Source organism: Semicossyphus pulcher, unplaced genomic scaffold (genome assembly GCF_022749685.1).
Source record: "Semicossyphus pulcher isolate SPU_LCO1_2020_fin unplaced genomic scaffold, fSemPul1.0.p SCAF_14, whole genome shotgun sequence".
In the NCBI taxonomy this organism is placed as follows: Eukaryota; Metazoa; Chordata; class Actinopteri; order Labriformes; family Labridae; genus Semicossyphus; species Semicossyphus pulcher.
Genome location: NW_027211648.1, coordinates 4,061,516 through 4,089,232, shown reverse-complemented (window position 1 = coordinate 4,089,232; position 27,717 = coordinate 4,061,516). Strand labels below are relative to the sequence as shown.

The 27,717-nt window shown below is 43.5% G+C and overlaps 2 protein-coding genes across 4 annotated transcripts in view; one reads left to right on the top strand and one right to left on the bottom strand.

Annotated features, from left to right (window-relative positions):
• alms1 (ALMS1 centrosome and basal body associated protein) lies at positions 1–15,758 on the top strand. The gene is made up of 18 exons (XM_069661671.1): positions 1–25; positions 847–1,009; positions 1,370–1,490; positions 1,574–3,461; positions 3,634–3,793; positions 4,204–5,358; positions 6,356–6,471; positions 6,858–7,902; positions 8,187–8,309; positions 9,381–9,536; positions 10,771–11,750; positions 12,439–12,556; positions 12,926–13,138; positions 13,229–13,485; positions 13,719–13,884; positions 14,104–14,161; positions 14,317–14,416; positions 15,501–15,758. Exons 1-18 carry the CDS (start codon positions 11–13, stop codon positions 15,543–15,545), a joined length of 6,879 nt encoding a protein of 2,292 aa, XP_069517772.1. The 5' UTR covers positions 1–10; the 3' UTR covers positions 15,546–15,758.
• A 105-nt stretch (positions 15,759–15,863) lies between these two features.
• Positions 15,864–27,717, bottom strand: part of dctn1b (dynactin 1b) — a 46,134-nt gene continuing 34,280 nt past the window's right edge. For 2 of the 3 annotated variants that reach the window (XM_069661223.1, XM_069661224.1), the window contains 13 exons: positions 26,224–26,415; positions 26,011–26,127; positions 25,601–25,753; positions 25,360–25,520; positions 24,971–25,139; positions 23,903–23,971; positions 23,604–23,816; positions 23,299–23,460; positions 22,951–23,082; positions 22,727–22,855; positions 22,361–22,503; positions 22,104–22,270; positions 21,898–21,963 (listed from right to left, as the gene is read on the bottom strand). In XM_069661223.1, coding sequence (XP_069517324.1) covers positions 21,935–21,963; positions 22,104–22,270; positions 22,361–22,503; positions 22,727–22,855; positions 22,951–23,082; positions 23,299–23,460; positions 23,604–23,816; positions 23,903–23,971; positions 24,971–25,139; positions 25,360–25,520; positions 25,601–25,753; positions 26,011–26,127; positions 26,224–26,415 — 1,836 coding nt within the window. In that variant the 3' untranslated portion in view covers positions 21,898–21,934. Of the gene's footprint in view, positions 18,624–19,404; positions 19,495–19,643; positions 19,718–19,933; positions 20,121–20,295; positions 20,424–21,897; positions 21,964–22,103; positions 22,271–22,360; positions 22,504–22,726; positions 22,856–22,950; positions 23,083–23,298; positions 23,461–23,603; positions 23,817–23,902; positions 23,972–24,970; positions 25,140–25,359; positions 25,521–25,600; positions 25,754–26,010; positions 26,128–26,223; positions 26,416–27,717 lie in introns of those variants that run through there. The other variant, XM_069661225.1, reaches the window with a different exon arrangement.

The following is a 27,717-nucleotide window of genomic DNA, read 5'->3' as shown; positions in this document are numbered from 1 at the left end:
CATCAACAACATGGACCCTCCAGAGGTAATTTGTATTGTTTAACGTCATTCCTTTTGTTAAAAGTATGTCACGTAGCATATTTCTATCGACCTCCGCTACGTTTTAGCTTCATTTTTGCAGCATGGGACGTCTGGCTAAAGTTTACCCAGCGTTAACCGTTGCAAAAAGCTAGGTTAGCTAACTAACTGCTAACGCTAACGCTTTGCTAAGTTGTACGCTAATTATCGGCTAACTAACAAACGGTTACTCCGACTTCTTTTAGCGTTTTTTCATGGATAGACAAAAATATTGCAATTACATTGTTAGTAATGACTGTAGCATGCAAGACTGGCTTATCAGGTGCTAGTTAACGTTAGCACAGCAGTTTCTATGCAGGTTTTACAAAGTTGTCATGGATCTCTCACAAAGGTTACAGTTATCTGTTGCACTTAGCTAACGATTTATTATATGCTTGTCAACTAATTGTTTTGTCATACACAAGTTAATAATATCAAATTATTTATGGAAAAGCAATTTATTCGCATCTGCAACCATTGCAACAATGTGACTCATAAAATGGACTGTCGTTAAGCAGCATTTGACAGGTATTTACGAGGTCTGACAGTCATCAATGTCTTTGATTTAAAAACTGACGGAGCATCAACAACACCTCAACTGCAAGTTAAACTGTAAGAATAATTGCAAAGTTTCTTGCTGGTGCGATTCTTTTTGACCAGCAGATTGTGGAGCAATTCAAAAGATTATCCAAGGTTAATAGTGCACCATGCTCCTCTCGACTGCCAACTCCAGAGGCTATAGAGGTGTAAGCAGCAGTGAGTCACTTTGTTTGGTAATTCATTTCACAGAGGTTGGTGGTTTCTCCTCAGTCACCAGCAGACGAAGATGTGAATCAGTCTGTTGGACAAACATCCATAAACCCACCTGGAAATCAAAGTCACAATCGTCGTGGTATAGAGCAGAGGCAGCACAGGCTGGAAACAGACAGCTGGGGCCATGCATGGCATCCAGGTATGTACATTGAAGAAAACAATGAATCACTTTCTCTTTTGCTTATTTTATTGTAATGTGGAAAAACATAACAAATTTATCTAATTGAAAATTTATGGTTTTGACTCAAAATGATAACTATACTTAATGGTAGCAGTTTGAAATAACCTATGTTTTTGTCCCATGATGTGATTATATCTGTGGTATGGAAAATTACAGTTCCAGTTGTCACATCAGCTCTCATGACAATAGGAAATTGAAGGCTTTAATTGTTTTGATTGAATGTTTTGACATTATGTTTCAAGGATCTGCAATTTAGTTGTAAGTTGTAAACCTGTTTTGGTGCTTGTGGATAACTTTCAGGATTTTGTCTATCATCAGAATTTCAGGACAGTAACCTGTCTCCAGCTCTTCCCCTGTTGCCTTTAAACTCTGGAATGGAACACAACTTTCCTGAATATTCTTTATTCCAACAAAGTGACCTTGAATTTGCTCCTTTAAGGTAAACAATAATGCTGTAAAAAGTCTATTATTTATGTAGATATACTGAAAGTTCTTCAGTTTAATAATTACCTATTTTTTTAGGGCATACCCGGATATTTCCATGGCATCAGAGAGGTTTCACTTTCCACCCCAGGATCGTACCACTCAGGCTTCTGAGCATGGCTCTCTGTCTCAGCACCCTTTGGCTCAGGCAACCATCCTGTCTGAAGAAGGAGCGAGCAGCTGCTGCTCTCTGTCCCAGCACAGTTTGTCTCCAGGGGACAACAGCAGAGGAAAAGAAACTCCAATACTTCCCCCCACCGACACACAGGGAGTAGCATCCAGTGAAAACTCTGGTAGCAGAAAGAAGGACACAGTGAAGCTAACTTACCCTCCAGACAAAACAATAGGAGAGGCTTCTGAGGATGAGACTTTCTTTCTGAGTAAGGATGTTCCTGCTCAGCATCTCCTGGACCTCCTTCAGAAAGACATTGGCATGCCAAGCAGCAGTAGCAGTGCAGTTTCCTCTGCCTCAGAGACCTCGGTGAAAAAAGCTGCTTCTTTTGCTGAAGAGGCTAAAAGCAATAAAGTTTGCAAACCAGACATTGGCCAAAGCACGGTTAGGAGAGAGGGCCCTACAGGTGAAGTTTCTTTTCCCCAGCAGCAAACACAACAACCTGACAGAGATTTATACTCTGCCCAATCAAGAACACTGTCTTCTGAGGTTTCTAACATCACCATAGGGCTTCGCAGTACTAAACCCGATGACAGCAGTGAAGTTTTATACAGACAGCTGCTGATTGAGGCAGAGAGGCGTTGCAGTCGTGAAGCTGAAACTACAAGCAGACAGCGGAATAGTCCTGCACAACCTGGTCAGTCTCTCACACCATATCCCAAAGAGACATCTGAAGGAAAACAAGGTGTGACCAGAAAAAATCTGGGAAGCGTGTCATGGACAGGGCCGTTTTCAGCAGGTGTGGAGCGGGGACACAGGGAGCAAGACCTCTGGTCCTCAGGGAACCAAACAGGGATTGATGGGTCCTACCTGGGTTTCCTTCCACAATCTCAATCTACTCCAGGGGTCTTTAAGGCCCCACCCAAATCCAGTGTCAAGGTTAAATTAGGGCAACTTTCTGACATAGAATCCAGTAAAGAGAACTCATGTCAGTCGGGCACAGGGATCTCTCCACAGCCAGCTGTTCCTGTAGCTGATGTCCACAGTCTAGACTCATTTAATCAGTGCCAAGAGGAAGCTACCTCTGCGAAAGTCCAGTCTTTACCAAGTCTCAACTTTATGGAGAAAGTAGACGCCTGGAGGGCAAACCAGAGTTCAGGCAAGACGTCACTATTTGACAGCTTGGCAATGCAGGGGTTTTCTGGCGTGTCCCCTAAAAAGAAAGCTTATGATGCAGTGTCTGATACTCTGAATCGTATCCTGAGTCAGCAGACAAGGACTTTACAACAGCCTCCTGTTTCTGCTGCCGATCAGAATGTAACACAGAGCTCCTCCGTGGCTCGCTCTGGCTCCTCTTCTTTAGAAAGAGGGGAGGCAGTTGGCAGCGCTCCATGTGAGAAAGATAACACTGTGCCTGCAACAAGACCCTCGGCCTCCCTCATCGGCAGGTCACAGTCCCACTCCTCTAATAGCACGGTTGTCATGCCAGTCCAGAAAGATCTGCAAACAGAAACACCTGCAGAAAAAGAGAACGGTCAGACTCTCGATAATGTCCATCACCAGCCGAGTGTTACAGTTCAAACCTCGCCTTTCATGAGCCTCGGTCACTTCAGTGATGTGTCCCTCGATCAAGATTTGACACAATCAAGTTCCCAAGATAGTTACAACAGTGGAATTAAAGTAGGAACTTCCATCGGAGCTTCTTCTGTTGTCAGCCTGGAGGTCGATAACTACGCCCCCTACTGGACTTCAAAACTATCAACACCTCCACCTCAACCCAGGCCGCGAGAGCTCAACATTGAGGAAAGAATTCCGGTAATTGTAAAACTGAAATATGTATGAAAGACTTCAAAACAGATTATGTATAATACTTATTGCTGATTTAGCAGTGAAGAATTAAGTATAGTTCATTTTATTTAACATGCACAATGTAGTTGTTAACATGCATATGTGTTTTATTTGTTCTTTTTGTTTGTTTGTTTTGCAGTTGTATCTCCATAACCTGGGTATTGACCAGTCTCCCTCAACCATCTTAACTCCATTTGCACCCAGAGGGCCGATCAGAGAGCCTGAATTCTCTCCCACTGATCTCTGTACAATAAAAGGATCTATTGGAACTCCATCCAAGAGCACACAACCCTCTGAAGGTACGACTGATGTTATAAGCAGAAAGCATAACTGACATTTGGATTGGAATCTTAAAAATCTGGCCAACACCTCTTTAATTTAAAACAACACGTATCATATTTAAATCATGCAGCCCAAACCAGTTAGGTCAGTTTGGGCTGTAGTGATGGTTCGAATCAAACATCCAGAGGAGTATCTAAAGGCTAAATGTCATAACCTGTAGTTAATTCTACAATAAAGGATGATCCACTCGCTGTTCATTATCCTTTATATCTTTAATAACTTTCATGTTGTACCTTAAGAGTAAAGTATTTTTTCAACTGTTTTTTAGAGTACAAAATAAGTAATGTTGATTATTTTTAATTGTAGTGTTATTAGCCATAATAAACAGTTGTAGTTCCTTACAAATATACCCTCATTGTACTTTCAGGTGGCAGTCCCGAGAAAGGAGAGTTTTCAATGTCCAGCATTCTATCAGTGGACTCTAGTATATCAATACCATTTAGCCTGGACAGTCTCGGTCCGGCTGTGTCTGTCCCAGAGCGGCCCAGGCGGGCTTCTCCTTTGTCCGACACAGAAGCTGTCCACAGTGAACACAGACTGGCAGCCTCCTCCGAGCCTGATGAGGACTCTTATCCCTCCACACTGCTGACCACCCTGCAGCAGCAGAGAGACAGCAGCTTAACCAGCAGCCAGAATACCCTCCAGCCAGAAGACAGGTTTGACTCTGACCTCTCGTTAGCCAAGGCTCAGCGTGCAGAGACAGACTTGGAGTCACCCCCGCAAACGAGCCGTAGTATGGAGCAAAGCGCTGATTCCTTTGTTAGCTCCAAGGCTTTGTTGGAGATCCGTAAACTGCTCTCTCAGGCGGAGAACGTCATATCTACAGGGTCCTCTATGACTTCCTCAGTCTCCCCTGCAGCGCCCCGTCTGCTCTCTGATAACGACATATTCCTCTCACTTAGGAAGACAACCAGCAGACTCCAGGACTCCGCATTCTCCTCCCCTTTTGCTGGAGATCCCAAAAGTCAATCCTCTCTGCTGTGGGGCAGGTCCTCGTCCGACTCCATGCTGACCTCAGAGAAAGTGAGAGAAAGCTCTATTGGTCGAGAGAGTACGTCGTCATCGGGACGACAGAATTATCCATTCACACAGGCTCAGGCCCCAGATGCACACAGACGGCCACAAGATAACATTGTTGGAAGAGATGCAGGGTCGTCCTTTGTCCTCTCCCAATCGGCCCGGCGAGCAGAGCCTGAGGGCTGCAGTGCTGCTCCTCCTGATAACGCTGTCCCAACACAGCCACCAGTCATCCAGCCTGTACCAGCACTGAGTACACAACAGCTCCTCTCTACTCCTGCAGACACAGCAAGTGTCACAGAGGAGGAAACCCAGACTACCCCTGAAACTCCTGTACCAAGCAGCTCCTCCTCACCCGTCCCAGAGGATCAGGGAGTGATGAGTGACGGGAGCAGCGAGAGCTCGCTGGCAGTCAGAGTGGCCAAGTTATTGCAGAATGAATCTCCGGCCACCATGGTGTCCAGTACACCGAGCGTTGTTGACCAAGAGGAGAGCAAAGCCAGAGGTAAGAGGATTCACATGTTGTCACAGTTTTACCAGAGGCCGATGCTGGATTTTTGGGACCGATACCGATTCCGATATTAGGGAGTAAAACAATTCTGATGTAGATATATTGGCCGATGCAAATAAGAATTTTTGTTTGTAATGTGTCTGTTTAGGACATATGTTCTGCATATGTTGGTAATTGTCATTTTTGTGCAGGTTTATAGTTGTAACCGTGAGAGAGGTGGCTGTTAGATTTCTTGAGTCCAGTCCAGCTCGGTCCAAAATAAATATAGCGCCCTCTGTTTGATAATGGACATAATGACCCTGACTTATACTTGTTCAGTCATCTTTCCACGTTTCATATTCTGCTAAAATTCATATATTAATATTGGAGCATGTGGGAGTGTCTATTTGCCGATACTGATATATCTGCGATATGGTAATATCGACCGATAAAATCAGCTGAGCGATAAATCTGTCGAGTTCTAATTGTTACTCTCTAATCTTGAGTTGAAGTTTTTCTAATTGTGAAAAAAAAAGATATGAAAATCCAAATAAGCCTTTGATATGTTAACATACTGTCAAACAAACTATCTTAATTTAATCTTTATATCTCCAAATGAATGAAGAATATGTAGGTGGGATAGAATTTTTGCGGCCAGAAGCTTTCTGTGGAGCTAAAGAGATGAAACACACAATCCTGGAATCCATCAGCTATTGTCTGGCAATGATTTAGCTCTTTATTAATTTCTATAAACCATATGGACGCAGGTAAAAACTTGAACGTTGAAACCGTCCCTCAAGTCCGACTCCATTCATGCGTGCCGCATTACTTGTCAAAATGTAAACAATGACCAGCCAACGGTAAGAGAAGCCTTGGCCCGGATATCCTCAGACCAGACTCGAAGCCGAATATTTGCATCACCTGGTGAAGCGAAACTGACATAAGGCATTAAGCAATGGGTTCTGAGTTTGATCTTGCATGAATGAACTAACATCTGTCTTCTGCGCTGCAGAGTGGATTAAACTGAAGATATCCGGGCAGCAGTGTGAGCCCCTGGAGCTGGATAAAGAAGACAGAAGGCGGATTGAAGAGATCAAGAGAGAGCTGCTGTTAAAAAACCCTATAAAGGTAAACCACTGATAAAGAGCGGCATAACATCAGTTATTAATACAACTTTAGTTTCACTTGAATTCACTACATTCAAAGTAATAGTTTCTATTACTAACCGACAACTAACAATAAGAAAATGTTCTTTTCGCACCTCTTAAATGATGTGAATAAAAATGTTTTTGGTTGTTCATTGTCTGCATCTGGACAGTACAGGCCTCATGCTTAAGGTAACTGGTGTGTTGCAGGCTTGGTGTGTCAATGAATGCATGTAATACATTTAAAATAGTAACACAAGCTTGCAGTGGATCTTACTGGTGGATTTTATTTACAACATAATGTAAACAAGCACCGTGCCTGGTGTTACAGCGTGAAACAGACCTCTTGTCTTGTATTTCCCCTTTCAGAGTCATGGGAGCACAGATACAGAGAGCAGTGCAGCCTCCAGTGTTAGACTCCCACTGGGGCCGGATCCACCTCAGCTAGCGGAGAATTTCCCCGCCCTGGATGATGCTAACACGCAGGCATCTCAGCCACAGCAGGGCCTCAGACCTGACCTCTCTGACTCGAGCATGCAGCTTCAAAACCATCCTCCTTCAGATCTAGAGGCTCAGGTACGAGAGATCGCTGCAAGAGAAGGTGTGACTCTCCCCAAGACAAACCCTCTGGCCCTGACATCCATCACCATCGCCACCCGCAGGCGCTCCACCTCCGCCTCCCCGTCTCCCTCTGCATCGCCTGCGCCTCCCCTCAGTCCGGCACCAGCCATGCTCCACTTGACTGATCTCTCAACTGAAGCAGTCAGAGAGCCTAAAAGTAGCATTCCTCCTAGCATGGAAGGAGACGACAAGACAGCCAGTAATCAAAACCTGATTTCTCAGTCAGCACCAGGGAGTACGAAGAGGCAGGACGCTGTAGGAGGCCAGTTTGAAGAACCTCTCCCATCCTCACAGAGTTTAGTCAGACAGGATGTTGATGCTAAAGTCGATAACTCACATTCTTTCAGGCGAGATGATGAGATATCCGTCCAGGACAGCTCTGTTTCTGGAGTTGGTCATGAAGCGGAACAGGCCACTAGTTCATCCAACTCTGAATCTCCAGCCAGAACTGGTCACGTCTCACACGTCCACCTCACTCTGTCCCCCAAAGCCACCAATCACAGCTCGACCACTGCTGTCCACTCCACTCACGCTGGGGCTGTTACAGGCCTGCCACATAAAGAATTTGTCCCCCTAAGACACTCCTCTTCTGCTACAAGCAGTCCTGACGAAGGTGTCGGTTTGTCCAGTCCGCCAGAGTGGTACGACAACAGAGAGCCAGTAGGACAGCGAGGGCATGAAAGAGCAGACACCTCCACCCTCTTCAAAGCGGCTGTGCCTCAAGGAAAGCTGATCTCAACATCAACACAGTTTTTTACACCACATCGCAGAGTTGATACCACTGAAATACCAGGTAGGCTTATTTTAAACTGTTATGATATGATACAAAAAAACACAGCCCTTTAATTTATTTTTATCACTTAGTAAAAGAAGGCAGAGTTCTCAGCTACAGATTAATGTGCTGTAACACAACAATTAGATTGTGTGGAAGCGTGTCCAATGATTGAAAAACAATAGTAGATGATTGTAATACTTTCTTAGCTAAATAAGATCATAAGAAACAAATGTCAACAAGGCTTTATTGTATCGAGCACCTGTGGTAAAAGTTCAATTGTTTTCATCACCTCTCCTCCTCAGCAGTGCCTGTCCTGTTGCCTTACAAACCTCGTGGCAGCGAGGAGCTCTTCTACGTCCCTCAAACAAAGGCGGACGTCTCTTCTACAGACCGCTCTGACAGCAGCATGGAGAGCTCGCACACAGGTATCTGACTTGAGTTTGAATTTACGAAGATGCAATTTTCTCTCTTAAACGCAGTTTTACTGAGCATCTTAGATTTCAATGACTCTCTACATCGGGTGCACTCTGATTTCCATTGGAATCAAATACAAAGCAACATATTTATACATCCACAATAACCTTGGTTGTATGTCCAACCCATTACCCCCCACTCTGTCTCAATCACGTACCTGTTCTTGTTTTGAAGAGGGTCTACTGACAATCACATGCCCTGCATAGAGATAGAGATAGAGATAGAGATAGGGCTGTGACGGTACCCGCATGACTGCTGAACCTCATTTCAGCACCGTCACAGCCTTAGATCGAGATACGATCTCTGGCATGTCCCTCCTGTAAATGATTGTTGTGCAACCTTTTCCGTTGAATGAAGGCCTACTTAAGTTGTTTTCTTGTTTTCGTCATCCTGTGAGAAACACTGATTCATATAAAGGAGAAATTCACTGGTTGGCTGAACATTTTTTACATCGTAGGGCTTTAGCTGACACTGTGAGGATGACATTTCTGACAGCATCACAAGCAACAAGAAATAAGAAGCTTAAAGCTATATGAAAGGTGCATTGGTCAATGTTTGTCCTTTGAAAAACGAATGTAAAAATGGTCTTTGACAATAACCGAACAGCTTCTGCATTTTGCAGCTGTTTAAACTCATAAATAAAACAATAAATAAAAATGTGAATCAAATAATAAAAGTAAGGAATTGAATTGTCAGCTTGATCTGGAGGCTGTGCTCTCCTGTCCCCTGAGCCTGTGTGGGTAGCAGCTGCTCTATTGTAACGTACACCAGGCAGTGCATTAATTATTCATGGTTAGGGGCTGAGAGAGACAAAGGCCGAGCTGGGGCCCCAGCAGAGAGAGACAGAGGGAGAGGGTGCGGAAGACTCCATATATTTCAACATATTCTGTTCAGTAATGGCTAGAAAATGATTTTTGTCTCTTTACCTGTTGTGTTTTTCATCTGTTATATTAGAACCAAGGGAAATCTTGGTTTAACCCTTTCCGATTTGAGGTAACGAGCCACTTTTGAATTCTGCCCAGGCTCAGACGACGCTGTGCCCCCACGCTTCAGCAGCGACGTCCTCGGCCGTCAAGACGCGGGGTTGGACCGCGGAGTCACCATCAGACACACGGAGGGAATCTACAGCAAGAGGCTGAAAACAACCACCTTTAAAATGCACGAGCCTGAACACAGAGGTGAGACATTAACAGCATCTATGCTCACTGCAGCTACTTCCTTATTATATTCACCTGTGACATCACAAATTAGGAACAACATTTATTTTGTTCTTAATTTAAAAATAAAGTCAGTCACTGCTGATTTTTAACACCGTGGTTAAATTAAATCTACAGCCTAAAATTCTAAAATGATCCACATGTTACACTGTGTGTGGAAATATGTCTACCAAACAACTTGTTTACATGGATTTACAGAATAATTTACACCAGAACAACAAAAAAGTGAATTGTATTATTACCATAAAAGATTGAAGACATTTTGGAAAAAGCCTTTTTTATACAAATTCGATGTTAAAGAAGTTCGGTATTTTTAAACCTGGACCCTATTTGTACAAATGTATGTGTCGAAATGACTCATAGCAACAAAAACTTTTGGAATCGGTCCAGTAGATGGCCTCTGACAGGCTCAGATTGTTACTCCAGGTGTCTGACAACATTACAGAAGTTATCCCTACAAAGATCGCCCTTTTATCAGAGAGTAAGATCCTTTTTGTGTAACCAGAAACAGTGACATTTCTTGGTAAAGAAGTTAGATGCATGTAAATATGTTGGGTGTACTTAGTCGATAGAGTTTGGTCAGTTTGGTCCCTGTGGTCTTAGGGGGGAAATCCTCTGACGTGGTAACACAGCGCAGTGTAGTGTAAGAGGTATCATCCCTGGACACCCCTGGCCATCAGATTCAAATGCCTCATCTTCATCGTTGAAATCGGGTAAATATTCAGCCATGGCTTTTGAAACATATTCCTGCTGGCAGTCCTCTACGTATACAAATCCTCTCTCCAACTCTCATGCTTCCACCGCCCTGCTCAGGTAATGTCTCACCACCCGCGTGATTTCAGAGCGAGACTTCTCCTTGAGCGAGACTTCTGTTTCTGGTGACACAAAAAGGATCTTACTCTCTAAAAGAAAGACAATCTTTGTAGGGATAATTTCCGTAATGTTGTCGGACACCTGGAGTAACAATCTGAGCCTGTCGGTGGCAAAAAAAGCAAAAGCTTTGATCGGGCAGTTGCCCCTCTATTATGTTGCAGCCATTGTGGCTGTATCGCGACTACGACGGAGGCCATCTTCTGGATCGTTTCCAAAACTTTTGTTCCTATGAGTCATTACACCACACATTTGTACAAATATGGCCCAGGTTTAAAAATACGGAACTTCTCCTTTAACAGCTGCTGTCACTCTCTCCTCACAGGTGCCTCTGTATCTGCAGATGCAACCTCACAAACAACTGTGACTCAAGCTCCCAAGCCGTCTTCTCAGGTATCTGTTGCCTTCACCAGAGTGCCTTTATCGAGCTACCAAGAAACCTCCAAGAGAGACCAGGGCACCAGCCCGGTTCAGTTCCTGAGTTATGATCAACCAGGCCCGAGCCGGGAGAGGTTTCGGCCAGTTCGCATGGACACGGACTACAAGGACAAGGTGAACGCACTCCAGGACCAAAGTTCTGTTCAACAAGCAGGAAGGGAGCGAGATCAGGAGAGGAGGGACTTTGACCTTCCTCATCACACTGCTCATCCGAGCAGCGGCACTCTGGACCAGCTGTGGCAGAGGTTCTGTGATCGCTGGAGCCAGGAGGAGTCCCGACCAACCAGCGACAGAGAGGCATCTCTGCTGGAGCGGCTCGAGCGCCTGTCCCGTGTGATTCATAGCACCAGAGGGACTGAAATATCTGAGGCATATTCTAGTCCAGGAGAGAAGGTTCGAAGGAGAGGAGGAGATGCTGCAGATAAAGAAAGAAAGAGGGAGATGAAGAGAAGCGTAGTCCGAGGAGGCAGGGAGGTGCAACATGAACCTCCCATCCCTCGTCAGGCCTGGACACAGAGGCTTCAGGTAGAGGAAACGTCTCCGCCTGCAGAAGAGGAAAGCCGCGACTCCTTCACCTCCAGCGTCTCTCACAACTCCTCCCTGAGTCCGCACCTCTGTCCTGCCGACAGAGACGAGTCAGAGACCCTGTCCACCATGTCTGGCTCCATGTCCACCGTGGACACAGCGCGGCTGATCCGAGCCTTCGGCGCCCACAGAGTCCGGCACCTGAAAACGAGCTCCGGCCTCAGTAAACTGTACAGCACCATCAACAGGCAGAAGGAAGGGAGGGAGCAGAAGAGAGAAAGAAACAGAGAGCCGCCTCACGTCATCACACCGTCAGAGACAACAGGCACAGATGAATCCTCGGTAAGTGTAAGTGCATGTTGTTGCCATTATTTTCATCCTGATGTAAAGCTAACAGATGAACAGTGTAAAGATGATCATATTTTCATACTCAGTGCTTCTTAAAAAACGCTCATTGAGGCTTTCACAGACTTTGAAAGCTTGTATGTGAGTTTAAGAAAAATGAAGTTGGACTGTAAACACAATGAAGAGCTTGTGAAGTCCTTTCAACTTGGGGGTCTTTAATTCATCAGAATTTCTTTACAGAGAAGATCCCCCTGAAGTTAAAGGCCATTGTACACTTCACCAAAGAACTTTAAGGTCATTTAAAAGTCTTGCAATATCGTGTCTGAAAAAAATCTATGTAGGCTGCATTGTTGCAGAGGTGTATCAACGCCTTTTTTGCTGCAGAAAGTTTTACATGTCATAGAAAAGCAAGTGTTGCTAACATAATTTTCGATGGCTCCGGTATCTAAAAGTTTCCCAGTAAACTCTTGCAGCATGCACAATACCAGGACCCTGATACTAAAGCAGACTTCCCGTTTCTGACACCATCCAATGTCCTCTCTATTAAATAAAAGCATAAAAGACCCAAAAAAGTCATCTTTAAAAAAACCTTTGCATGAGCACAGAGTACAAAGTGACACACAAGTGCAGTAACTTTTGATCACCGGTATCGAGAAGCTCTAACTCTGACGTCATCTGTCTTCAGGTTGCCGCTGATTCTGCATCATCAACCAGCACGTACACCCTGCCGTCACATCGCGGCCCCTCCAGGACTCTGGCTGCCAAGAAGGCCGTAAAACTGGTCAACAAAGGCATCCAGGCAGGTCAGTGCAGCAGCAGAGGTCACGAGGATGTATGATGATGTATTTGCTAAAGTGATTTGAAATCCATGGAAGGATCAGGCAGGTCATTTGTTTATTTACAGAGGCAAAAGGTATTAATCAACCAAAAAATGAAAGTGTAAAGCTTAACAGAGACCATTGTTTGTGCAGCTTCCCACAGTGTAGTTGTGGACCTATCAGAGGGATGTGTGCCACCTTTAATGATTGTACAGCGATGTTAGCTAAACAGCTTTTTGTCCCTGAAATCCTACAAAACAAAAACCTGACAAACTAATAGACGACATTTTAAATAGTGAAGATTGAAAGTTACAGAATAAAAATCGTTGCACTGTTGTTTTTCTTTTTCCCCAGGTGACCTGGAGCTCGTCAGTAACGCTACTCGCCGCCACACCAGAGATGTTGGAACCACATTTCCTTCGCCCGGAGAAGCCAGAACATCCAGGCAGCCCTCATCTTCCTCATCCAGCCTAGAGAGAGGAAGAGGGAAGAGGAGCCCCTCTAAGACTCAGGGCTTACAGAAACAGAGAAAGAGCAAGAAAAGCCCGTCGAAGACCTTCCCTCAAGGTACGTCAGACTGCAGAGTTGGTGTCTGTGTCCTTGTTTTTTTTCTTACACGTATGAATGTAGTATTTCTATGTTCCTGGTCCTCTCCAGGTGTTTCGTGGTTCATCTCAGCTGAAAGCCCGAGGTCAGAGGCGAGGAAGGAGAACCAGCCAGAGGAAGAGGAGTTGAGGCCGAGCACCGCCTGGTTTGAACCGTACAGCAGAATGTATCCCTGGAGAGAACCGCTCAGACAGAGACAAGTCCATGAAGACCGACACCAGCAGCCCAGTTTTATACATCATGCTGACCAAGATTCAGATCCAAGAACCAAAACCATGTCCTCTGGTCTGGCACGGATAACCCTCCAGGTTGGTTTGAATTTGTTTTATAAATATGTCACTTATTTGTAGATTTTAGCAGGTCAGAGACTCCATATACAGTTTGGGGGAAATGTTTGAAGGTGGGCAAAAAGTTCATTGAGAAAACTAACTTTTCCGAGCTTTTAAGATAAAATGTTTGGTGCCTGTTTTGATATAACACCTTTCAAAAACAGCAAATGGTGCAGCAAAAAACATCTTATTTCTTCTCTTAAATCCTGCAGGAGGCTCTGGAGATGCGCCGTCCAGACTTCATCTCTCAGTCCAGGCAGAGGGTGACGCGTCTCGCTCTGCAGGCGGAGGAGAGGAGGCTGCAGGCCGACTTCAGCAGAGAGAGAGAAGATGTCTTCAGCCGGCCTGGAGGACCGGGGAGGCTGCCGAAGCCAGCAGGTACTCGATAACCAACACCTCTAATCTGCTGAATACTTCAGCTCATGACAGCTCACAGAATCACAGGAGTCTTTTAGGTTAACAAAGCCGCTACACTCAGGTGTTTTTGGAGGGTTGGTCAGCTACATATCCGGTTACACAGACAGGTTCCTTAATACAGTGTTTTTCTAAATGTTATTTTAAAGACTGGACTGATTCATCTTATTGTTCTCTGTTCAGGCACCGCTCTGCTCAGGAGGGCTGTTCCCAGGAAGGAGATGATACAGAGATCCAAACAGTAAGGTTTTATTTTATAATAATCAATAATATTTTTTTTGATTCAAACACCATCAGAGGTGCAGGTTAAAGAAAATCTACAATACTTTTATGAACAACAGATTGTAGATTGTAGTTTGGCTTTCTTTTCTTAACACAACATCGTCTCCTCTCCAGGATCTATGAGAATCTGCCGGAGGTGCAGAGGAGGAGAGAGGAGGAACGGAGGAAAGTGGAGTATCGATCTTACAGACTGAACGCCCAACTCTACAACAAGGTACCACACAAACAGAACAACCACAAAATTCAAACTCAAAACTCTGTATTTAGGAATAATTTTAAACCTGAGTCATGTTTTTAAGTTTTGCGGTCTGAATGACAAACACGCACTGCATCATTTAGGTATTGCTCGAGTAGGTTACGACAGCCAGCAGCTGTGGATTGGGCTGCGATGGCTGCAACTAATCCTGTGGGGCAACTGCGTCCCATCTCAGTACAGGCAACAAAAGTGCTTGATTTTGCAGTAAAGATAAAGGATGAAACAATAACACTAAGCTTCCTGTTCTTAAAGTCGAGCTGAAACGGCATTTCGAGAGTATCTAGCTTCCGTATCGTGACGTTTTTCCGAGTGAAACAGGATGTGCAGGCGGGACATATCATTAGAGGGATTTGATTTGATCGTTGAGAAGTGGGCGTAGACAGACGTTCTCCACAGCGCAGCAGCTAGCTAACTGACCGAGCGTTCTTGGTGCTCTGCGGCTAAATGTCGCAGATTGATGGGTTGAAATTGTTTGGTGCTAACTTACGTAAGCACGCGTGAGATTTAGTTTTACCGGAAGAAAAAATGATCGGATTTTGATATAAGAATATGAAGAAATGGATTTTCTGTATTTTTTTGGCCTATATTGTCAAGAAGATGCACAATATTACCGGGGATGTGATCTAAAAGGATTAAAATGACATTTTTCATTTCACCTCGACTAAACTTCTCCTTATAAGACTTATAGATATACTTCTCTGCAGGGATATATCTCTCTCTCTTTTCTTAACGTTGACTGACTGAGTAACTTTCTGAGCCTGTCAGTGGAAAAAAATAGAAATTAAAGTGTATGTACGTTAAATAGGCACACAAGGAAAATGTTTTGTGCGACCCATTTTGTAGTGGAGGCAATCTACTGGAGCAATTCCAAAAGCTTCTGCACCGATGAATATCTAAAAATCAGGCCCAGGTTTAATTGTTATTTTACTGTAAAGGCTGATCTTATATTAAAGCTCGAGTTCTTCTGCAATCGAAAGACAAACTTTGTGCAACAGTTTAAATTCACCAACATTGATGAGCTTTCTTCTTTTCTGTCTTTCAGAGGATCACCAGCCACGTCCTCGGCAGACGATCAGCGTGGCATTGATCAGTGAGAACTCTGTCCTGTAGATTAATGATGTGAAAACAGTTTTAATACCATGAACAACAGAACTACCTAACTGAACATTAAATCTGCTTTTATTTATCTGTGACCAAATGATTTTATGATCATGTTGAAAAGCAGAATTCGACTCATCAGGTTTTAACTATTTTACATATGTCTACGTACTGACCAGAGGATTGTTTTTTTATTGGTTAAAAGTTGTTTTGATGTAAAAAATAAATCAGATTTCTGCAGATTCTTTAACATGTTTCCTAAAGTCCTCGTTTTGATTCAACACGGTGAACAAAAGCACAAACGATACACTGGCTTAAATGTCTTTATTGATCAGTTGTGCAAGAGCAGGAAGCCACACGAGGAGAAGGTAAGACAAGCTGCAGATTCAGTCCATCAACAGATAAATAACAGAATAAATAAGTGTCTGCATTGTCACACTTAAGTTATGTAGATGCACTATGCCCATTAATTAAATAAACCATTAAATAAAACTTTAAGTTAAGACAGAACTGTGCAAACATAAATAATCTAATAAATCATTATAAAACAGTTAGCGTGGATTAACAGACTAAGAGTGTGTAAAACAGCCATGGCAGAAGTGGTGAAGAAACAGATTCTTTGGCAAAGATGTAGTTTTGCTTGAAACGAGGTTTGGTGGAAACAAAAATAAGGCAGGTGATCGTTCGTTACCACAAGGCTTCTGCAGGTTTAAGGCTCGGACAAAGTCAAACACCAATCTCCGCAGAACAGAAGGAAATACAGTCGGCTCTTTTAACCAATACAACCGGAGTGTCAGTTATACCGAGCGTGAAAAAGAAGTGTGATAAGATTTACACCACGTGTGTCATAATAACTTAACATCCTTCATCTTTTGTCTATTTTTAAAAACAAACATTAAAAATCTGCAAAATAGTTTCAGCCACATTTCACACAGTAACTCCCTCGAGGTCGTTCAGGTTCTTTTTGTTCGGTGCAGTTTGCAAAGTTTCAGCTAAACCACAGAGCAAAACACTGAAACCCTCCACACACACACACACAGCCGGCCAGCGATACCCAACATACAGCCCATGAGCCAACTCAGCTACAAAGGCCCCAAACCATGTTCAAATAAATTCACACTGAGATTATTCGTTTATACCAATGAGGAAATGTTGACTCAAAATGACAGGAAGTCTGGGGACAGTTATAACCAAGAAAAATAGACTAAATAACCTTTAAAAAGAGGAAATACATGTGGTCAATTTATCTCTGGATGAACGCTGAATTTTAAAGTTATTATCTGGGCCTTTTGTCGGAGATGAATTCTTAAAATGAGTTGACATCCGGAAATAGGGTTAGTTTTTAATTCTACTTCTATCTAGAGCCTGACATTGCCGGCTGATATGGGTCTGATGTGAGCCTAACAAAGATACATCAGTTGAGGTGTAAATGTTTTCCTGTATGCACCGATATGGAATGCAGAAAACACTGCGTGGATGTTTGTTTTCGGGGCGCCAGTTCAGCTCAGCCGTTAAACCGTACGTCGCACGTACAGAGGCCACAGCCCTCAATGCAGCTCTCACCCTCTGCTGTGTGTCACTCTTTCTTCCCCTGTTTCCAACACTGTCCACTGTCCTCTCTCTTATCAATAAAGGCCATAAAAATGACATTTAAAAACCTAAATGTCCCCTATATCAGCAGCCAATTTGTGTTTCTCTTCTAAAATCTGTATCAATCCTTAAAATCCCCATGAAGGTTAGGCTCGACTTTTGTCTGATTTTCCCATATTTACAAATCGGCCCTTTCCCGTCCTTTGCAGAGATGAAACATCACCGACTCTGCACACAGATTACTGATAGGAAAAGTGTCCCCCAAGGCAAAGCAAGTTGAGTATCCCTGCTGCAGTTTGCTTGCATGCACTTAATCACTGAAATGATTTAAAAACATCCAAGTGAAGTTAATGTGCAGGATTTTGCTCTGTGGTTCTCAGAACTCTAATATGTGCAAAAAAGTCTCTTTGATCAAACCACAGAAAAACGCTCGCTGCTTCTAAAGGACGAATGTCATATCTTTAAACCACATACAGTAACGCTTCTTTTTCCCTTTAGACAGTTAAGTTATAAAAATGTTGCACACAACAGTGACGCCTGATGAAAATGTACAGCACAGTTGTGATCCTTCTGAGGATAGATAGTGAAACATAGAAAGCAACATCCAACGCTGTGGCTGAATATAAACCACGCTGTGCAGGTTCCACACCAGGGCCAGAGACCGTTAATCATTAATATTCTACAAAACAAGCAGTCAGTGAATCTGGGCAGCATGCAGCAGTGCAGGTAGAAGTAAGTTATGATCGCTTCATCCAGTGTTTACAGTTTGCAGGGCTGCAGTCACGAGGGCAACAAAACCAACGAGTGTGAAGTTCGACTTTGATTTGACACCAATGAAGGGGCATTTTCATTCATGTACAGTTGCAGGTTTTACAGGAAGGAAAAGCAGATATTTGATAGTGGTAATATAAGATTTAGTGTTTCACCGCTCCAACAATATGCCGCTTTCCTGGTTTTAACTGGACTGCTTCTTAGAAACTGCCATACGTAGTTACACTTACATGTAGTGGTTATTTTCCGGAAAATGTTCCTATTAAAAACATTCTTTAATTTTCCCAATTGGTGCATGGCATCTCGTGTAGCTTAATACACAAACAAAACTCAAATTAGTTCCGTTTCCTCTCAAATAGTGCTCGTTGGATCAGACTGGGCCCTGACTGTCACAGATTAATAAGGTAAAAGGTTATGACCTCCACAGGTTGTTTTAAATACCTCCTGCTTTGATGTCTTTGACCCTGGAGTGGAAACATGCTGCCGAGCTGATGATAAAGGTGGGGGTGGTGGTGGTGGTGGTGTTGTGTTGGTGCAGCAGGCAGGAGTAAAACAGGGCAGGTGCACATTAGGTCTTCAGCAGACTGTGGACTCTCTGCAGCTGACACTGAGACAGGACGAGGCGGTGGACCTGCTCCTGGCCGCGCGGACACGGCACCATGACCCGACCCACCAGCACCGAGTCGCCCTGCTTCTCCTCCTTCGCCTGGAGACAGAAAACAGTGTGATGTTAGATGAGATAAAGGGTGGAGTGGGGTAAGTCTTGTTATCCTGAGACTTACTTCTGCGCACCTTTACTGTCCTGTCCTGTGAGGAGTGTTGAAGCTAACGCGTTACGAAGTAATCCGTTTGAGTACTCTGATTACTTTTTTGTTGTAACGAGTAACCTAACGTGTGAGTTTTGTAATTCAAGTAATCCGTTACTGGGGAAAAAAATTGCCGTATTTCTCTTTTCCTTTTGTTGCCACAAAAACAGGAAATCCCCGAAGCGCTGTTCCTGTTTCTCTCCTTCTTGGCAGGCAGCTGCGTACCAGCAGATGGTAAACGTACAGCTGTGTCAGTGAGCATGCGTTGCTAGCTAATTCAAGTAGCGAGATGGCAGAGGGGACGCCATTTACTTCGTGGAAATATTCCAACAACATGACGGTGAAATGTAAGTTGTGCTAACTGATTAAAAATGAAGATAGAAGTTACGATTGTCAAGAACTGTAAGGACTTTTAAATGCACACTTAGCTTCCACTAGAACCCCTCCACACCTTGTACACGTCATGTAAACAGTGTTTTGTTTTATATTTAAAATTAGGCCTTGTAAAATTGTAACATTTTCCAATTAAGACATGTGACATGCTGATATTATTTTGGTTTAGGGAGCCTTCATTGGACATGTATACAGTGTATTCAGAACATCAGCTCAGCTGGGGTGTTAAAAGCTGTCATTCACACAACTCCAAAGAAAACATTATTTAAGTGACGAGTTTTGACCGACCTTTACGAACGTGGTCGAGGGAAACGTTGCGAAATCAGATGAGACTCGAGCTCCGGGCTGGTGGTTGACGACGTGCTCCGCTACTTCATCCTGACGGAGAGGACGGAGAAGAAGAAATGATTACCACAGCCTGTAATGATGAGCGTTTGGAGCATGGTGTCTCCTGTACACATGTTATGAATATCTTGTTGCTGCATGCAGTCGTAACGATGTGTAGGTAAATGTGTGTGTTTGTGCACCTTAAGTCGGCCCAGAGTGTCACTCAGGGACTGTAACCTGGCCGTCTGTTCCAGGAGCTGAGCACCAGGTGTCACTGCAGGACAGACAGAAATACATCTGTGACTCAAACAGGGTGTAACCAATAAATCAAAATTTGCCAACATTTATATTAACCATACAAATAGCATAAATAGCCTCAAACAAAAGACTCAGAATTGTTGCTTAAATTTCAGTATTTTAAAGCACAAAACCTGAAAATAGAAAACTGGAGGATAAGACGCTTAGAAACTTGTTAAATACTCTTACATACCTGGAGATTTCCCTGTGATGTCCACCACCTTGACGTTGGCACTCATCTGCAGCAGAGTCTCCAGGAGCTGGTCGGTTTTGCGGTAGAGGGCGCTAGAGAGCACTTCGGGTCGACCTCCGTCTTTGGAGGGAAGTTTGGTCACGTGAAGAGGAGGCAGAGAGGCGAGCTGAGCGCGCATCTTCTCAGCCTGCGAGGGGAAACATGTTATTACGCTTTATAAGACCAGAGAGAACAGCAATGCAGCTTACTGTGTTTATAGCACCATAGACTTTTAAACCTAAGATATGGGTTGTATTTCCACACGTCTTTGAGGGTTCATCATGAAATCAAGAGAAGTGTAACAGGTCAGAGACTGTTTGTACCTTCAGTCGGTTGTTCTCGTTCTTCAAATGTTTGATGCAGAGTCTCTGAGCTTCAATCTGCTGAGTCAGCAGAGGAGAGTCGATCACCTGCACGCCTGAACCTGACCCGACGCCGGACATCATGTTCGCTGTGGGAGCAACAGACACATTAATATGCAACACTCTGACAGCTTTCTGCACTTTATATTCTCTGTTTAAAAGAAAATGACTTTTTAACTCTTCCTGTCTTAAACAAACAATTCCTTTACATCTGCCATGTTTACATTTTCAGCCTCCGTACTTACCATGACAGAGGTGATCAGTTACTGGTCCTCTACATTTCAAGGTTTAGTACACTAGTGTTTATTACACATGAATCTGTCCATTTAATTTAAAGTGATAATCTCAAAGATGTTCATTTAAATGTCTGTTAGGTCTCTATCTGTCGCCGAATGAGGTAACACAGTGGTGATTGAGCCTATGGCCCACTGATGAAAGCCTTTGCATCTGCAGTATTACAGACTGGGTGGAAAAAATAGCAAGCGGCGCCCAGTTAGTGACGCGTTTTCCATCAGCCAGCAGTGGTTGGTCTGCCAGAGAGGGTTGGATGACTACAGATACAACTTCAACAATAAGTGAAAATCCAAAGAAAAAGAAACAAACTCGACGCTCAGAAGAAGCAAACAGTCTGAAAAGGAAAGCGACCGTCAGCCAGGAAAATCAAGAGTTACAACCGGAGCCAACCGTGGACGTCACACATGCGACACGGTCTGGATATCTGAAGCGTGCTCCTGTAATTACCGTTTATCACCATAGGTGGCGCCAAAGAGAACGAAACTGAGATCTTTGAAGATAAAGATTTCACAAACAATAACTAGTGTTACAGATGAAACCTCCTGATAGTCTAAAAGTTGTGGCTCTAACCTAACCAGCTGCAGCATTACAATTAAAGAAAGTATTTCAGCCAACATGTCATAATAAAAAACAAAGAAACCAACTTGATACTAGTTTGTGTCATGCAAAAAAAACTGATAAAAAAAAAAACTGGATTAAGATCATGCAAGGACAGGATGTAGATGCCAGAAAATGAAGATTTATGAAATGAATATTACATCAGATATATAAACCTTCAGTTTTAAAAGTTTAACAGCAGGTTTCTGCAGGATTTGCCAAGTGAAATTTAACTTTTTAATACGACATAAATCACACATCAACACCTGTTCAATGAACGCACTGTGTCCACTATGATGGAAACCCTGCAGGGACAACATGGCCTAGATTTATTTAATATTATAACAACTTATTTTGATTACTTTTCAGCTGTATAGAACTTATTTCTAATGTTTTAATGAAATAAAAGAATCTTGGCTCGCGATAAGCAGCTAAAAAAAATAGACCGATACATCAACAAGTTAAAGATGATTTAAAATTCTTCAAAGTTCATTTAAGATTAAATAAAAACCTTTGGTGTACATTTATTTTAAGACTTTAACACCCTCCACGGCCTTTGAGAGAACTGAATTCTGTGCTTTCTAAGGACTTTAAAAGACCTGCAGAAACCCTGACTAAAACATGCATGTAGATTTTAACTGCCATCACACCATGCACTATTAAGACATGTCACTTTAATGTTAGTTTAAAAAGGAGCATGCAGGATCAATTAAAGCAGGTAGATACCTTTTTGTTCCTCTGCAGAAGTAAAAGATTAAACAGAAAGAGTTACACAAGAGTAAAGATGAGGAGGAGGTCAAAAGGAAGACGTAAACACCATCATGTGAAGTGATGCAGCTTCTTTAAATGTATGCTGAGGTACTGTTCCTGCCTCTCACCTCCTGCCATTCCTGTGACGATGGAGGCGATTCCCGACGGGCCGGTTCCTCTCAGCCCGTCGATGGTCATCTTCGACGTGCTGTTGATTCTCTGCTTCAGCTCGGCCTTCTCCGACTCCAGCTGGTCGATGTCGGCCTGCAGAGCGTCCATCGTCTCCTCAAACTCCCTGCAGAGACGAGGACAGCGTCACACAGCAGTTAGACGTCTGTTACAGAACTTTATTTCTTAATCTGCCGCAGGATAATATCGATCGTACTTCTCTTTCTTCTTCAGCAGCGTCTGCGCCTCGTCCAGTCGAGTCTGAATCTTTTCAACGCGCTCGTCTGCGTCTTTGGAGGAACTGTCCAGCTTCTTCTCCAGCAGGCTGAGGCGAACGTTGGCCTCGCTCAGCTCCTCTCCCTGAACAAACACAAACACAGGATGCAATCAACCTTTTTTATTTTTCATAGCTGATTTATCTGCAAACTATGGCTGACCGTTTCTCCTGCATCGCTCTGTAAACAATGGCTCACCTTGCACAGAATAATCAGACAAAAGAAGAAATGTGCCTGTTTCTCTTTCAACACCTCTCTGTTCCTCCAGAGTTTGCTGCGTGTTTCATCAGGTCGGAGTCGTCACTCACCTTGATCTTCAGAGACTTCTTCAGCTCTTTGATGACCGTCTCTCTGTCCTCCAGCTTCATGCCGAGACCTTCTGCATCTGTGATCTCAGCTCGCAGAGCCGCTGACCTCACGTCCACAGGAGGAGGGTTCTGCACAGAGGACAACAGTAAAATGTGAAAAGAAATCAAACAGAATCTTACTGTTAGAACCAAAACATGCACAGGCTGAGGAGGCACTGGTTTACCTTGTTCTGAGGCTTCTCAGAGTCATATTCTCCCTCCTGCATGGCGGTGGCCATCTTGTTCATTGTTGCTATGACGATGCCACAGGACTGACGCAGATACTCGTAGGGGTTTGCTCCCTGGGATCCATAAATCTGAGAATGACAGTAAGCATGTCAATAACCAGAGCAGAGAGATCATCTATGTGTGGGTCTGTTAATTCAGATTCAGAAAGACTTTTGAAGCTTTGTAGCCTCTTCCAGTTAAAGACCATCAAATAAATGTACATATTTCCTTTTAATGTGTTGTTGTTGGTCAGAGTTTTTGGGTTATTTTCTATACAAAAAAATAATAAGTATTGTCGTGTTTACCTGCTCTCCTGCCTTGAACGCCACATCCTCCAGTTTGACGGCTGACAGCCCCTCCTGCTCTCCGAGAGGCGACATCATCTGAGCTCCAGCTGCTGCCACTTCCTGCAGCACGGCCACCACCCAGGTCAGGTGTTTCCTACAGTCTGAGAGGGTGTCCGACACCTGTGGACCAAACGCCAACATGTCAAACATTAATATTCTATGTGAGATTTACTAATGTAGAAATAGTAGCAAAATAAACCTTAATTGAAATTATTGGTAAGATTTAAATCTGCAGCAGTGTACAGTTAAAAGGTTTTCGTTACCTGTGGTCCAAAGTTGAGCGCGGACGGGATGCCCGGTGCGTCGGTTCCCGGCATCCTGCGACGGATCTTCTTGCAGAACTGCCGGATGTCGCTGCAGGACGTCTCCAGGTCCTTCAGCAGGACAGCGAGGTCGGCCTTCTCCTGACCGGTGTGCAGGAACGACCGCAGACGGCCCACCTCCACCGCCATGCAGTCCAAGGCACTCTGGGTAAACTGTACAAGGACACGACAGGTGATATTATTCAATAAGCCAATACACCAGCTGTGATGTCCTTTTCCTCTTGTATGTCTGTACTCACTCTGATGTGATCAGCCAGCTGCATGGTGCAGTCCTCATTCTGATCGGCCAGGTGGATACTGTACAGGTGCTGAAAAAGGAGTCATTGTGATGATTCATTCACATGCAGTATTATAGTTGTGTCCGTAGTTCTTAGGCTGAATAACATATTAGTTGAACATTAAAGAGGGGGTATTATGCTGCTCACATTTTAAGACATATATATAATGTTACGATGTTGGATGTCCAGACTAAGTTTTAAATCTGTAGGTTAAAGTATGTTGGAGTAATCCCCAGGCTTCTCAGCTCAGTCTGCAGGCTGCTGTGTACGCCAGGTTTCTTCTACACGCTGCACTTTGTGACATCACAAAGTTTGAAGGGGTGGGGTTTCTTAAAGGGGCTGAACTGACTGAGTCGTTTCAGGCAGACGCTGTATGAGGGCCTGCACAGAGCACCAACTCTGTAATTTTGTAGAGTTCAATTTTAATTTGTTATACAACTTTAGTTAAGAAAATGATGTCCAACATGGAACAATACAGAAACTAAAGTCATGAATGCCCTTTGACCTTAAAGACAAACCTTTTTTCACTTCATTTGATGGCTGCAAGATTTTGATACCTGATAAATGTCTTAAAGGTTCCTTTTGGAGTTTTCATGTAAACAAGTGCATCCTTGAGGTCAAAAAACTAAATGTATGGCAGATTTCTTGTTTCGATACATTAATGTCAAAGTAATTCCAACATTATTCAAATTCTGGGCGAAGCACTGTGATGAATTTATGAGCAAGAGGGTCAAAGTTCAAGGCATGAGCATCTCCGGACTGTCTGCATACTACATGCAAAGTTTGTTCTATGTAACAGCTTAAGTACGTACTATAATGTACTATCTGTACAGGCACACATAAGATAACTGCACCATAGTGCAACAGGGAGGCTTTAAGTACGAAGCTGTCAGTAAACAAATGTCTGCACACAAAACATTGAATACATCCAGAGAGGTGGATATAAATCCAATTCAAAAACAAATTGACATAAAAAACATTTATTTAATTAGTATTTAACTGTTTGTAGAGTGTACTGCTTGTGTGTACCTGATAGTATTTGATGGCCTTGGTGAGCGGCTCCACGTTGACCGTCTCGTCCAGCTGGTCTTTGTGCAGCAGATCGATGAGGAAATCCAGGGATCGCTCGTGGACGCTCATCTCCGGGTACAGAGAGCCGATCTTCTTATAGACGTCCACACTGCACTGAGACAGGGCCCTGACACACACACAGACACACACAAGAGACAAAAGTGTGTTTGTATACACTTTAAATTAATATAGAGACATAAAAATATGCTCAGGATGAGTTTCCAGATTCAGATAAAATGCAAAAGTGCACATTTAGCAGAGATAAGCTAAATGGTCGGTCATCTCTAAGTGCTCAGACTGTCTCCTGCTGTATATCCTTGTTTTTAAGGGACCATAGGTAAACCTACTGTTCGTATTTGTGCAGCGTGGCCTGCAGCAGGCTGAGCGAGTAAACCAAACCGCCTGCGAAGCTCAGCTGCTCCCCGACGGCTCCCTTCAGCCCGGCCCGCTCCACACAGTTCTCGTTCAGGTCGAACTTCTCCTGAGCCTGTTTGCTGATCAGCTCCGCCTGCAGACAAACAGACAGATTAACGTCACACAGAAATGCACTGACCTTGTGCACCATTTGTAGGAGGACATGGTGTTTACCTTGCAGATGAGTCTGGGCATGAGCAGCAGCACCAGGATGCAGTCGTGGTCTCCGCCGTGACGGAGGAACGACTCGGGCATGAAGGAGGTCAGAAGAGAGACGTGTCTGTTAGCCTGACCCACCTCCATCTTTCTAAGCTCCATCTCAATGGCCTGGACACAAACACACGACACAGACGCACCTTAAAACACATCTACTGTGAACAAATCTTTCTCTTTAATACATGAAAAATACAGGTCCTGGGATAAAATGTAGCTGGAGTGCAAAAGTTTTAACCTGTAAAGCCAAAGAAAACCCAAACAGAGGTGAAGAAAAGGACATTCAGGCCGATACAGAACCAAATTAAACGTTATCAAACTACAGAGAGAATCTCCTCATTCAGATACAAAGAGCGCCTCTTGTCTCTGACCTTGGCGTAGGCCTTCGTCTCTGCAAACTTAATCTTGAAATCAAACATCTCTGCTGCCGGCTGCTGCTGCTGCTCTGCTGAGGCTTCCTGCTGGCTGGTCAGCTCTCGGTTCACCTCCTGCGGCAAACACAAGGAAGAATCAGGAAGACGATGAAAACGACGCTCTGCATGCTGAGTATGCTTCAGCTGCATACCAAGTTTGTCTGTGTGTACCTGCAGGTGAGCAGTGAGCTCTCTGTACTTCTGGATGGTCTGCTGGTAATCAGCCACAGTCTCCTGAGCGGCTTCGACACGTTTCTCCGACTCTCGGACTTTGGAGGTGCCCAGATCCAACATCTCCCTCAGCTCCAGCTCCGTCTCTCTGGCGTTCTCCTGCAGCTCGTCGTTCATCTCGTTTATAGCTTCCTGAAGAGACAACAATCAGTGTCAGTGTTTTACTGGAATCCCTTCATGAACACAATTATATATTACAGCATTTCTAGTTAGTCAGATTTGTTTAACGGTTCATGTACCCTCAGCTTCCGATGTTTACAGAATACAAATTGTGTAGGAGCTACAAACCTTCACTAGATGATTATTATTTGTTTATTTGTTGTTGTTCTCTTTGTGGGCGTGGGAGGGCGCTGAGCACCTGACCAGTCGCTGGCAGTATTCACATAAAGGTAGTAGGTGTGTCACTGTCGGGTGACGCACCAGGAAGGGGACGCAGGTTTTTACCAGGTCAATGAGAGGCAGCGTGGAAATGCTTGTTTGCTCTGAACTGGAATAAATCAACTGAATTATATATATATGAGTGGACATTCAACTTCTTGTTTCTTGTTACGCCTTTTGCCGAAGGTAAATATTTTAAAGAACATTATTCTTGACAAAAGGCCACTAGAAATTGTTGAGCATCAAACAGGTTTTAACACACAGAACAATTCACTTTAAGGTAAGGCTGCAAATATTGATTATTTTCATTGTCGACTAATCTGTCCATTGGTTTCCCGGATTAATCACTTACTTGTTTGGTCTATAAAATGTTAAGAAATGGCGATGTTCCAAACATCCTAAAATGTCATCACAAAACTGAAAGATATTCAGTTTACAGTCATCGAGGAGTTCAGGAACTACAAAATGTTCACAGTTAAGGAACTGCAATCAGAAAATGTTGACTTTATGCTTTAAATATTATATGACTGATGAATCAAACACCAAAACAGTTGGCATTTAATCTGCAAATTGGTGATCATATTGATTTCGTTGGAAGGCTCTAAAATTGTTAACAAGTCCTCTTTTTCATTTACTGCTATTCAAAATTTAAAGCCACTCTGTGTAATTTGAAAACTCATAGAGGATTAAATTGGACTGTCCCATTTAGCTAAAAGCTCATGCCAAGATAACGGTTTACATGGTGCCTTTATCATTAAATGTTGACGTATTATGAGTACCGTATTAATCCTATAAAACAACCCTGATTATAAGACAACGTCTAATTTGTTTTATGAAGAAAACAATTTTATTTCACCTTTTAAATAAAATGATATTTCAACATCTTTTAGATTCAATTCTCACATAATTTAAATGAAATAAAACGCCTTTTAAAATATCAATAAATCATCAACAATCGCAGTCTCGAAGCAGCTGGATGACAGCTCTGGTAACGGGCAGACCTTCGTTCCCTTTTCAGTACGATTTTCTCTGTTAGCATCTGTTAGCTAAGACTGT

Excerpts from the sequence above, each read along its gene's own strand:
- alms1 (XM_069661671.1), top strand. Across the intron at positions 5,359-6,355 it reads AGAGGAGAGCAAAGCCAGAG|AGTGGATTAAACTGAAGATA; the intron begins GTAAGAGGATTC and ends TCTGCGCTGCAG. Across the intron at positions 13,139-13,228 it reads GTCGAAGACCTTCCCTCAAG|GTGTTTCGTGGTTCATCTCA; the intron begins GTACGTCAGACT and ends GGTCCTCTCCAG.